This window comes from Lutra lutra, chromosome 18 (genome assembly GCF_902655055.1).
Source record: "Lutra lutra chromosome 18, mLutLut1.2, whole genome shotgun sequence".
In the NCBI taxonomy this organism is placed as follows: Eukaryota; Metazoa; Chordata; class Mammalia; order Carnivora; family Mustelidae; genus Lutra; species Lutra lutra.
The window spans coordinates 15,023,074-15,035,908 of NC_062295.1; the positions used below are offsets into that span (position 1 = coordinate 15,023,074).

The following is a 12,835-nucleotide window of genomic DNA, read 5'->3' on the forward strand; positions in this document are numbered from 1 at the left end:
AGTAGCCTCACAGACCCTATTAAAGACTATGGCCTTGATCCTGAGGGCAGCAGGGAGCCTTTAAAGAGTTTTAGCTGAGCAGTGGCAGTATCAGATGGGCTATCTAGGAAGACGGATGTGGCCACAAGTGGGAGACAAATTAGGTGACCAGTTGGGTGGGAGACAAATTAGGTGACCAGTTGGCAGTGGGAATGGACGGAAGTAGATGCATTTAGGAGACATTTATGGGTTAAGAATGACATAGGTGTTATGAGTAATCCTTTCCAAAATGCAGTTTTGTTTGGAGGTAAATATGTTTCTCACCAGTATCCGCAGTCAGAAACATTCACATTTTCTTTTCCGTATTCTTCCTACTAGGAAGAACCCTGTGGCTGAAACTCTTGGTTTGTGAATTCCCAACCCCTTTCTGAACATTGATAAGTTTGATTTCTTAGTCCTTGGAGTTTCTTGACTTGAGCCCTGTCTGCTCTGGGTTCTGGACCAAGCACTAAGATTATGAGTGAATACCACCCCAGTCCCTCAGGACAGAGCGAAATGATTTCCCAATTAGTTATTAAATTGTTACACTTGTAAAGGAACTGCTTAAAAATAAACTGGAGGATTTGTTTCCTTTCCGCTTAAAGGCAACATTTAATATACGGGCTTCTACCAGTCTGAACTGGATGAGACTGTTTATACCCAGGCTAATTCAAAATGCTTGGGATATTTCTGAAGGTTCAGTCTTGGCAGCAGCAGCTGAGAACGCAGAGATAAATAAAAAAGTCACAAGATGCAGCTGATGGGGTTCGTCTGTTCATTCACACCCATGACTCACTGGGCTTTTGGAGACACTGAATTTTGAAGGCAGCCTAGTGGATGGAGGGGGGTAATCGGCTGTGCGGAAACTCCAGTCTTGATGCAATTCAGCTAAATGGACCTACCCTCAGAAACAGATGTGGAGAGAAAATGCTTATACAGATATAGACATACGAATAGCACATAAAGCTTACCCACGAGACTTAAAGAAAATTCATTTAAATATCTGTTCGAAAATAGCGTATTTTCCAGTTTTTCTACAGACATCCTGTTACTTGTATGATTAAGAAATAGTTTCATTGAGGGAATCCTGGGCGCTCAGTTGGTTGGGTGTCTGCCTTTGGCTCAGGTCATGGTCCTGGGGTCCTGGGATGGAGCCCTCCACTAGGCTCCCTGCTCAGCAGAGAGTCTGCTTCTTCTTCTCCCTCTGCTGCTCCCTCTTCCCGCCACCGCTTGTATGTGCTCTCTTAAATAAATAAATAAAAGATTTTTTAAAAAAAGAAGCAATGTCATTGAGGGGTGCCGGCTGGCTTGGTCAGTAGAACAGGCAACTCTTGATCTCGGGTTGTGAATTGGGTGTAGAGATTACTCAAAAATCATCTTTTAAACATCTTTTTAAAAAAAGAATTTTGCGGCACCTGGGTGGTTCAGGCAGTTAAGCATTTGCCTTTGGCTCAGGTCATAATCCCAGGGTCCTGGAATCGAGCCCCACATCAAGCTCCCTGTTCAGCAGGGAGCCGGCTTCTCCCTCTCCCTCTGGTACTCCCCCTGCTTGTGCTCTCTCTCTCTTTCTCTGTCAAATAAAAAAATAAAATCTCACCCCCAAAAAAGAATTTTATTGAGCACCGGTTATGTGCCAGGCAATGGGTCATCTCATCTGATCCTTCATGCCCCTGAGAGGAAGCTATTATTATCCCGGAAGGAGCTGAGGCTTCCAAGGGCTTCAGAGACTTGCTCAGGTCACCCAGTTGGTAAATGATGGTAGGATTCTGGTTCCAGAAGGTGTGACCTGAGCAACTACACTCTGCTCCCATGCCTCTGTCACTGGTTTTGCCTTGGTGGTTCCCTTCTCCCATCGGGGCCTCACTTATAAAAAACAAGCCTTTTTGGGGTGCCTGGGTGGCTCAGTGGTTAAATCCTCTGCCTTCAGCTCAGGTCATGATCTCAGGGTCCTGGGATCGAGCCCCACATTGGGCTCTCTGCTCAGTGGGGAGCCTGCTTCCCCCTCTCTCTCTCTGCCTGCCTCTCTCCCTGCTTGTGATCTCTGCCTGTCAAATAAATAAATAAAATCTTAAAAAAAAAAAAAGCCTTTTATTAAATGTCTCCCTTTCTAGGACTCCAGATCCTTTTCAGGGTCAAAATTTGATAATCCCCATGTTTCGGTCTCAATATAACCAACGTTGTCGCTTCCAGCACCAAATGTCCCCACTTAAAACACTGCCTCCAAGGAGACTTCACTGAGTTTACTTAAGTAACACTGTTTAGAAGTCAGCAATAAGTCTTAATTATTGCACATTCAAGACTGTTAAATTCTCCCCAGTGCCTTGTGGCTTCCAAGGCTCAACTTTCCTTAAAATGATGCAGCACAGCATCTGACACTGTCAAGAAAGGGAGATAAACTTAATCAGACTACTGACCTTTACCCCTTGAATGTCAACATACATTTCTTTTTAGACAAAAAGGCTTCCACCATTTATTCCCCCACTGGGGGGACATGGAGTTATATTTGTTGATTTTTTTTTACACTTTTTCTGTGTTCTTCCAATTTTCTATTATGCCTGTGTTTTGTTTTTATTGTGGAAGAATACCCTGATTTTTAAAAGTCAGTCCAGTAAAGCAGAAGAGAAATAAAATCTTGGTAATATATATTGTATATCCCATGCCTTCTTAATTGGAAAGTATGGAAGTTGACTATAAACTCCATTGGATGATTCTCGGTCAGGATCAGGGACCCCAATTCTTACTTTGTAGTGCTATGACTTGATGGTGTAGACCATGGATTTTGAACTCAGATAGACCAGGTTTAGAATCTTGGCATGACCATTTACTTAGCTTTATGACCCTGGGCAAGTTGCTTAGTGTGTCTGAGTCTTAGTTTTCTCATTATTAAAATGGAAATAATGATTACATCTACCTCCCAGAGTGGCCGGGGAGATTGAATGAGATGATAAATGAACATAATGCCCCGCATTCCATTAATGCAAGTTTCTTGATTAATTATGTGATATTGTTAATATTCTGTCGCAAGTTCCCCACCCTAGGGACTGATGAGGTACCTAAGACTTCTGGCCCTGGCTCTGAATTAAAAGGCCCTCAGATCTTTATTCTCTTCCTCCCCATTTTCCAATTTATTTTAGTTTAGTTTAGTTTGTCATTGAAGTGAAACTCACAGGCAGTAGGATATACTAGTCCTCAGTGAACTTCTATGTGTATATACCCTGGCATAACCACCACCCAGATCAAGATAAAGACATGTCCAGCCCCTCCGTGGGCTCTCTCATGCCCCTCTCCAGTTGGCGGCCCCCAACCCCAAGGCAAACTCTATTATGACTCCTAAAACCATAGAAGAGATTTGCTTATTCTCAAACTTCGTATAAATGGAAAACACAGGGTGAACTCCTTTGTGACTGCTGAGCATTAAGTCTGGAAGATTCAGCCAGATTGTTGAGCATAACAGTCGTTTGCTCTTTTTCACTGATGCATAGTATTCTTTCTAATGAATCTTATTACAGCTTGTATATCCATTCATTTTACTGATGAACACTTGAGTTTTACCCAGTTTTTGGCTGTTATGAAAAATACTGCTATTATGAATATCTTTGTATATGGTTTCTGGCTCACTTCAGTTAGACTACCTGGGAGTGGAATCGATGGGTCTGGGAGTATATATATAATATTTAATTTTAGAGGATACTGCCAAGTCCTTTTCTAAAGTGGTTGCACCATTTCCCATTCGCACCAGTGGTGCCTGAGCTTTCCAGTTGCTCTGCGTCCCTGCTAACCCTTGGTATGCTGAGTCTCTTTCATTGTAACCATCCGGGTGGGTGGATGTGCGCTAGCTATCTTGTCATGCCTTTAATTTCCATGACGTCTGACGATGTTGCACACTGTTCAATAGGATCATCCGCCGTTGGGACACACCGTTGCGTTCCTCAATTCAGTTATACTCTTAGGTTATCTGATAGCTGCGTTTGCCAGAATGAGGTTTACAGAATGAGCACACATGTTCTGGGAGAGGTTGCAGAGGTTCTCCTGGAACCAACATGGCAGAGTTTGGGGCACACACAAGCCATCTACGGCTGGTTTCTGCTAACTTTCAATTCTTAACTGTTTGATAGTGAACTTGCGAGAGAAATAACTTGCAGATGAGTGACATGCTATGAATTTTTAAAAATGCTAAGTGAACTCTCTAGCAGCATTTCAGCTGGTATTTCTACAGTCCATGTCGGAGAAAAGAAGTCATATTAGTTGAGTATCCACTATGTGCCAGACCTGACACTAGGCACTTTATTTTTTTTTTTAAGATTTTATTTATTTATTTGACAGACAGAGATCACAAGTAGGCAGAGAGGAAGGCAGAGAGAGAGAAGGAAGCAGGCTCCCCGCTGAGCAGAGAGCCCGATGTGGGGCTCTATCCCAGGACCCTGGGATCATGACCCGAGCCGAAGGCAGAGGCTTTAACCCACTGAGCCACCCAGGCGCCCCGACACTAGGCACTTTAAATACATTATCCTCTTGGAGCACCTGGGTGGTGAAACTGGTTAGCTGTCGGACTTTTGGTTTCAGCTCAGGTAGTGATCTCAGGGTCGTGAGATCAAGCCCTGCGTGGGGTTCTATGCTGAGCACGTGTGTGCTCAAGACGATTTCCCTCGCCCTCTGGACCTTCCCCAACTCGTGCACCCGCGGGCGCACTCTCTTTTTCTCTCTCTGAAATAGATAAATAAATCTTTAAAAAAATGTTTGTTTTTTTTTTCTAGGGGCGCCTGCGTGGCTCAGTGGGTTAAAGCCTCTGCCTTCGGCTCGGGTCATGATCCCAGGGTCCTGGGATAGAGCCCCACATCGGGCTCTCTGCTCAGCAGGGAGCCTGCTTCCTCCTCTCTCTCTGCCTGCCTCTCTGCCTGCTTGTGATCTCTCTCTGTCAAATAAATAAATAAAATCTTTAAAAAACTTTTTCTTTCTAAAGATTTTATTTATTTACTTGAGAGAGACAGCACAAATTGAGGAGAGGGGTTGAAGGAGAGGGAGAAATAGGCTGGATCCCAGGACCTGGAGTCCATGACCTGAGCTAAAGGCTGATGCTTACTCAACTGAGCCACCCAGGCGGCCCCCACCAAAATATTTTTTTAAAGATTTTATTTATTTATTTGAGAGAGAGAGAGCGTTAAAGAGAGCATGAGAGGGGAGAAGGTCAGAGAGAGAAACAGACTCCCCATGGAGCTGGGAGCCCGATGCAGGACTCCATCCCAGGACTCCCAGATCATGACCTGAGCCTAAGGCAGTTGCTTAACCAACTGAGCCACTCAGATACCCACGGAAAAAAAAAACCCATTTTAATGACATACTTTGGAAGACCCCAACCAGGAGTAAATGTAAAACAGGAGTCATTTGTTCTCCAAAAAATTTTTTTTAGAAAGGGAGGTGGGAAAAACGGGGCAGAGTAGAATGAGTGAAAGAAACTGGTTTCCACTTTTATCCTTTAGAAACATCATCCTGTTTGGCTTCCAGACCAACAGACAGAGCCTTGGTGTCCCCCTTGGAGACGATGTTAACTTTTGGTATTGAGCAATTTAAAATCTGCATCGTCAAAATTTACAGAAAATGTGCTTCACTGTATTCCACTTGACATTTCTACCTGTTCCTTCAAACTTGGCAAAAGTGTCACTTTGTTTTAGTGGTTTCATATGTTTTACCAAGTTTATAAATTGTCAGACACCTCTTCATTCCCCAATGATTGAATCATTCCCAACCCTTTAGGTTGTCCCCAAGCTGTTTTTGTGGCAAAACAATGCGGTAGTGAACACCTTTGTCTGCGAGTCTCGTTGTGGCATCTTTGAGAATGGAAATCTTCATCTACTGGTGAGAGACACTGTGAGACCATGACCTTGCAGGGGTTAAGAGCACGAATGCAGGAGCCAGAGAGCCCATGGTGTGACCATAGGCAAGCCACGTAACCTGTGGGCCTCGGTCTCCCTGTCTGTCAGACTGGGGAGAATCATGGCACTTACCTCACCATCACTTCATATGTGTGAAGGGCTCGATCAGTGCCACAGAAGGGTCTGCTTGTATTATTTACCTCGAATCCTAGAAACTGGGGGGCTAATTGGATAACAAATTAATACTTTTTAAGTTTTCTTGGGGCACCTGGGTGGCTCAGTCGTTAAGTGTCTGCCTTCAGCTCAGGTCATGATTTTTCCCTGTGCTGTGTGTGCATCTCTTGGCTCTTGTAATTCCCTGTTTATTTTTCTGCTTCCCACTCTGGACTGTGAGCTCCTGGAGATCCAAGACTATGCCCTAAAAATAATAATAGGTCATGTTTACTGAGTGCCTAACTCAGGCTTGGACTCCATGTCAAGCACTGGGCAGGCCTTGTCTTGCTTGCTCCCCAGCACCATCTCACACCTGGGCCCTCGGGAGACAGGTGCTGAGTGCTGGCGGAGTGATAGAGTGCGCTTTCCCGAACCTGTCACATCAAAGGGATCACTCAAAGCACAGAGGTGGGGGATATTGAATCCCAGGATTCACTCCTGGGATCTGATTCTCAAGGTCTAGAGCAGCCCAGGGATCTGTCCCAGGTGATCCTTCATTCTGAGGCCACATTTGGGCAACCCGAGTGAGAGGCTGGATGACCCCTTGGTCCCTGAATTTCTTGTGTCTCAAGCCTTAGGCAGTTTCTCCCAACTGTCCGGAATTCTCAGCCTGGTCACTGACTGGAAGAGGAGAGGAGGGTGACTGAGAGGAGGAAAACCCTAACAAGTCTCATTAGTATGCAGAGCCTTTCTTGTCACACTGCCTTTAATTGAAGCTGAAGGGCTGGCTCCTGTCTCTGGGATTTTCCACTCTCCAGCCCTTCCGGAACTGGCTGTGCACCAGCCTGCTGAGGGGGACAAGGACGGTGCAGGGGCACGGAGGCATCTGTCTGTTGGTGTTGGAGGCCAACCATGATGATGTCTCTAAACTAAAATGGAAACCAGGTTCTTTCATTCAGTCATCGCTACCTTCTCCTCCCCTGCTGCCTCCTTCCAAGCTCCCTCCTTTTACCCACCTGTGGACCTACCTGTGCAAGGCTCTGTTCTGCCAAAATGAGGAAGAAAACCACCAAGGGGAGACTTTTATCTGTTTCTTAACTTTTAATCCCTGCACATGGTTCCCATGGTTAAAAGACAGTACTCATCTCCCTGCCTTATCTCTGGCTATGAGCATTCACTGGGGGTCTTAGAACCTGTCCCCCAAGGATAAGGGAGGACTACTGTGTAGGATGGACAGAAGGACATAACCAGCATCATCCCTTTTCCACCCTCTGCTACAGCAATCACTTTGAACTCTTAGCTGTTTATCTCTGAATAGTTACGATTTTCGGTATGATAGATATGATTTTAGACAGTATCTGATTTCCTGCTATGACAGATGAGGACGAGTTCACTTATACCCCATCTCCACCCTCCCAAAGCAGTTAAATTGTTCTTTTCTGTTCATTAGTTGGCTTTGTAATTTCAAGTAATATACCATTTTTATTTCTTTTTACCTGTTTTTTGGGGGTGGGGGAAATATTCATACAATAGTGACCACAAAGCACATAGAACTCTGGGGCAAACACTCACGTATAACTACCATCCCAGTTAAGGAAATAGAATACTGTCAACACCTTTAAAGCTTCTCCCCCAGTGAAGCCACTTATCCTGACTTTTGGGCTAATTGTTCTCTTGCCTTTTTTTTTTTAAGATTTTATTTTTAGGGGCGCCTGGGTGGCTCAGTGGGTTAAGCCTCTGCCTTCGGCTCAGGTCATGATCCCAGGGTCCTGAGATCGAGCCCCGCATCGGGCTCTTTGCTCAGCAGGGAGCCTGCTTCCCCCTCTCTCTCTGCCTGCCTCCCTGCCTGCTTGTGATCTCTCTTTCTGTCCAAAATATAATAATAAAATCTTAATACATCAAATGTTAATAAAATTTTTTAAAAAAAGATTTTATTTTTAAGTAATTTCTACACCCAACATGGGGCTTGAATTTACAACCCTGAGATCAAGAGTCACGTGCTCTACTGAGCCAGCCAGACGCCCCTGTTCTCTTGCCTCTTTTAGAGTTTTTCTCATCTTTAGAGGCACTCCTCGGTATTTAGATCTGCTGTAAGTAGAATCGCACTATATGTATTACACTGCGCCTTCCACCTTTCCTTTGATGTGGGTGAGCTCATATAAGGCAACAGGTGTAGCTGTGGTTTATTCATGTTCCCTGCTGTATACTCGCCGTTCAAGCAGACCACGATTTATTTATCCAGGCAATTACTGATTGACATTTGGGTTCTTTGAAGCTTCCTGCTATCTCGGACATCTTAATCCACGTGGCACAGACGTGTGTGCAAGGGTTTCCCCAGGGGACGGCAAGAGGAGAGCAGTCGCTGCATTGTGGGGAGTGTGCATACTCAGTGTCACTGGATAATGCCACCTCCCCAGGGTGGGGACACCAGTGGAGAGGCCCCACTCCAGCAACTCTGACCTGGCTGGGGTGGGCATTGAGGACGTTCAAATATCCCCAGGTGATTCCATCCTGGGGCTCCACATCCATCTTTATTTCCAGTCCATCAACTCTAGATAGTGTTTGATTTTTCAGTTCGGAGGAGCGGTCCTAGCATCACTCTCTGCTCTCCTTTCTCAAGATGCTTGTGTAATAATTGGAAAGAGATAATAAGGGCTTTTTCCCCAGGCAAAGTCGAAGTATATGGGTGGCTAAGAGAGGTTATCAAGGCATGGGCAGGAATTGGTTGATACGGGGACAGAGGGGAGCAGGTGAATTCTTCCTTCAGGCAGGGCTGAGGAACAACAGAAAACCCAAAGGCTGAATTCTTCCCAGCAGACTTCCTTTCCTCTCTGGCTATTGGGAGCCTCCAGCGACTGTCTGCCAACTGTGGGCCAGAGAGGTCATCAAACTGCTTCCATTTTGAGACATGGAGGGGAACTCTAGGCTCTTCTGAATTGTAAGGGTCTTTATGGTCATTTTTTTTTTTTTTTTTTAAGGGACTCCAACCCCAGTTTGGGTTTCTCAACACTGACTGAGCATTAGCAACATAGAGGAACTTTGAATACTGTTAAATACCCGGGCCTCAGACCAATTACATCAGAATGTCTAGGGTGAGACCCAGGCACTAATAGGCTTCAGCCGCAGCCCAGGTGATTCTTAAAAGCAACCAAGCTGGAGAACCAGCAGCAGTGGGTCAAACTCTGATGTATATCCATCATCCCCTGGGGGGGCTTGTTGACAACACGAACTGGCTGGGCTCCACTGCTGCTGATTCTTTAGGTGTGTGTGGAGCTGTGGATTTGCACTTTTTTTTTTTTTTTAAGGATTTTATTTAACAGAGAGAGAGAGAGATCACAAGTAGGCAGAGAGGCAGGCAGAGAGAGAGGGGGAAGCAGGCTCCCCACTGAGCAGAGTCTGATGCAGGCCTCAATCCCAGGACCCTGAGATCATGACGGGAGCCAAAGGCAGAGGCTTTAACCCACTGAGCCACCCAGGCGCCCCTGGATTTGCACTTCTAACAGCTTCCCAGTGATGCTGGGAACGGTGCTGCTCCCCCTGACCCTGCCTGGAGCACCATCTTGCCCCTGAGGTTTTCCCGCATACCTCCCTGTCTGGACCCAGAGCAGGCCTGTACTGAGCTATTCCATCTGGTGGAGCAGACCGCCTCCCAGCTCTGATGAGGCTGATAGCTTAAAATCGAATGTGGAAATTGACAAGGCCTACAAGTTGGGAATCTGCCATCCCCACTCAGTTGCTCAGCTTTCCCATCCGGATCACATCATGGATCAGCAGGATCCTGGGAAAGCACTGGCAGAGGCGTAGAGCATCCTTGGCTCTGAAGGACCATTGTCATCAGTAGGATCTAGAGGCACATGGGGTATTCACAGTGGTTACTTGGACAGCTTTCATATGTATATGAAACAAAAAAAGGTGTATACACTCAAAACAATTCTTTTTTTTTTTAAAGATTTTATTTATTTGACACATAGAGAGAGATCACAAGCAGGCAGAGAGGCAGGCAGAGGGGGGAGGGGGAAGCAGGCTCCCTGCTGAGCAGAGAGCCAGATGCAGGGCTGGATCCCAGGACCCTGAGACCATGACCTGAGCCAAAGGCAGAGGCTTCACCCGCTGAGCCACCCAGGCACCCCCACTCAAAACAATTCTTTAAAATTTCCAGTGACCACAGGTTCTAGGTATTAAAAATACTTTTTCTAGTTTGAGTTAAGTCATTAGTAATTCACAAAGCCAAATAAATACACTTTAACTTTTGATAATTATTAAACACGAAAACACGGGAAGGAGACTCTGGTGGACTGATTGCCTCCTTGTTTGCCACCTGGCAATTTTTTTTTTACACACTTGCCAATGCCAGGACCAGGAGAGGTAGGAAAGGGGATCAATATAAACTCCACCAACCGCAAGTCCACACTGTCCACAGCTGAGGACTTGGAGGGTGACTCTCTTTGAATAAACCATGACCAAATACCCTTAGAAAGCCCCAGCTTGAGGACTGCTGTGCTAGCCTGGGCTGCTGAAAGCTTTTCAGTCCACATCCAACAGGAAGTAACTGTGTTGCCCGTGATGGTGTCCCCACCTCAGTCCATGCTTGGGTCTGGTTGGATCAAAACCTGTGCCCTACATGCTAACAACACGCTTTCTGCTAGAACACCGCTCCCCATGTGTGATCAGAGCCCGTGACCTTACTCAGAAGAACCTTCAGGCATTAATGTCCAGGACAAGCACTTGGAACACTAGAAACAAAAACTTTTTAAAAATAAGAGGGTCTTTCTTGGGGGCGCCTGGGTGACTCAGCTGGTTAAGCAACCAACTCTTGATTTCAGCTTAGGTCATGATCTTGGGGGTCCTGAGATCAAGCCCTGCTTTGGGCTCCGTGCTCAGCACGGAAGTTGCTTGAGATTCCTGATTTTCTCTCTCTCTCTACCTGCACCCCCCAACTTGCGCAAGTGCATGCTCTCAAGTAAATAAATAAAACCTTAAAAAATTTTTTTTTAAATGAGAGGGTCTTTCTAAAAGGACTCTCCCTCCCCCCACCGTAGGGGACTGGTTTCCCTATTTTTCTAGGGAAGGGGTTTTTCCCTATTGGGGCAATTTCCCTTACAAGTTGTGCTGTCCTGTGTTCTGCCAACTTTCCTGTTTGGCCGATGCAGGAAATCCCCCAGATCACATTCTTTTCCAGACCATGAAAAACTAGAAAAGATTCCCTTCTGACCTTGCATTCACCCCAGTGTTATCCTGAGTTTTTAATTTTGGGTGGGTGGGGGAGCAAGGTGAGTGGTGACAGATTGGACTGAGTCAAGAGCCTGGAATCTGTCATCATCTTCAGTAAAACTTCCTTTCTTCAGTTTCCCTGACCTGCAAAGAACACTTTTGACCTTCTACTGAACTAAATTAAGAATAGCTTGATGGACTTTGAAGGCATTATGCTAAATGAAATAAGTCAAGTAAGGAAAGACAAATACTGTATGATCTCATTTATATGGGGAATCTAAACAAACAAACAAAAAAACAAACCCCAAACTCACAGGAAAAGAGATCAGACTTGTGGTTACCAGGGGACGATATAAACCTTCAGTTACATGATAAATCAGCACTAGGGCTCTAATATACAACATAATGACTGCAGCAAACACTCCTGTATGATACATAGGAAAGTTGTGAAGAGAGTAGATCCCAAGTGTTCTCATCACAAGATTTTCTTGTTATTGGATCTGTGTGAGAAGATGGGGGGGGGGTCAGTGAACCCCACTGGAGTAAACATTTGACCATATATGTAAATCAAACCATCTTGCTATCTGCCTTAAAATTATACAGCAGTGTATGTCGATTATTTTTCAATAAAACTGGGGGACAAAAAGAATAGCCATAAACATCACGTGGTTTTGAAGCTTTCGATTCCGTCCTTGGAACACAATGGCCCTGCGTTCTTCCCCGGTGGGTCCGTGGCCCCAGAACCAGAGCGGGTGCTCAGTGAGTTCCGATGTCGTGGACCTCCACACATCAGAGTTTGCTGTTTGCAAAATCACAAGTCTGTCTGGTTATGTAAATTGATTCTGACTTTCTCTTTCTTTGTAGTGAAATGCAAAATGGAGGACGATGAGGAAATTGCACCTACAACTCCACCACCTTAACTACTGGGGGATCTTTTCCCTTTGGAGCTTCAAGGACCCTACGTGAGGAAAATGTACAAATTATGCTTCCTCTCTGTTGATTTTTTTTTTTAACGACTAGATTTAGTACATGTGAATACAGAACCTTTTCTGCACAAGCTAGGATTTGTTGCAAACATGCCTTACTGCATACAGTTTATCCTAGGAGAGTACGAATCTTAACTTTCTGCATTATCTCCAAATTTTATTCTTTTATCCATTATTATTTCTTCAGTGCTTCCAGTATATTCTTCTACACCAACCGCCGTTAAAATGTACAACAAACTCTAGATCCAAGAGACGCTGAAGTGTTTTAGTTTCCAGTTTACCACTTCTGGCTGCCTTGGCAAAGATTGGTACTTAAATTCGAGTCCCAAACCTCTGCTGTGGGCTTTAGGTTTATCTGGTGAGTATTCTCTTCATAAAAAAGGTTGTATTGCCTACAACCACTTGCAGAGGAGACTGACTCTTATCTCTGACTGCAAATCCAACCAGTTGAAGACACCCAGACAGTAACAGACAAAGGACTTTGGTTGTCAAGCCCCCAGAGTACTATAGAAAGTTCCTCTTTGGTGGCTAAGCTAACTTATTACCCTCATTTGTTCTGTGGTTTGCTGTGAACCAGGATTCCCCCCGTTCAAAATG

At 45.1% G+C, this 12,835-nt stretch overlaps 1 protein-coding gene across 1 annotated transcript in view; it reads left to right on the forward strand.

Moving 5' to 3' along the window:
- Positions 1-12,776, forward strand: part of IQCK (IQ motif containing K) — a 106,824-nt gene extending 94,048 nt beyond the window's left edge. The window contains exon 6 of the mRNA XM_047713201.1: positions 12,117-12,776. Coding sequence (XP_047569157.1) covers positions 12,117-12,172 — 56 coding nt within the window. The 3' untranslated portion in view covers positions 12,173-12,776. The remainder of the gene's footprint in view (positions 1-12,116) is intronic.
- Positions 12,777-12,835: the final 59 nt, after the last annotated feature.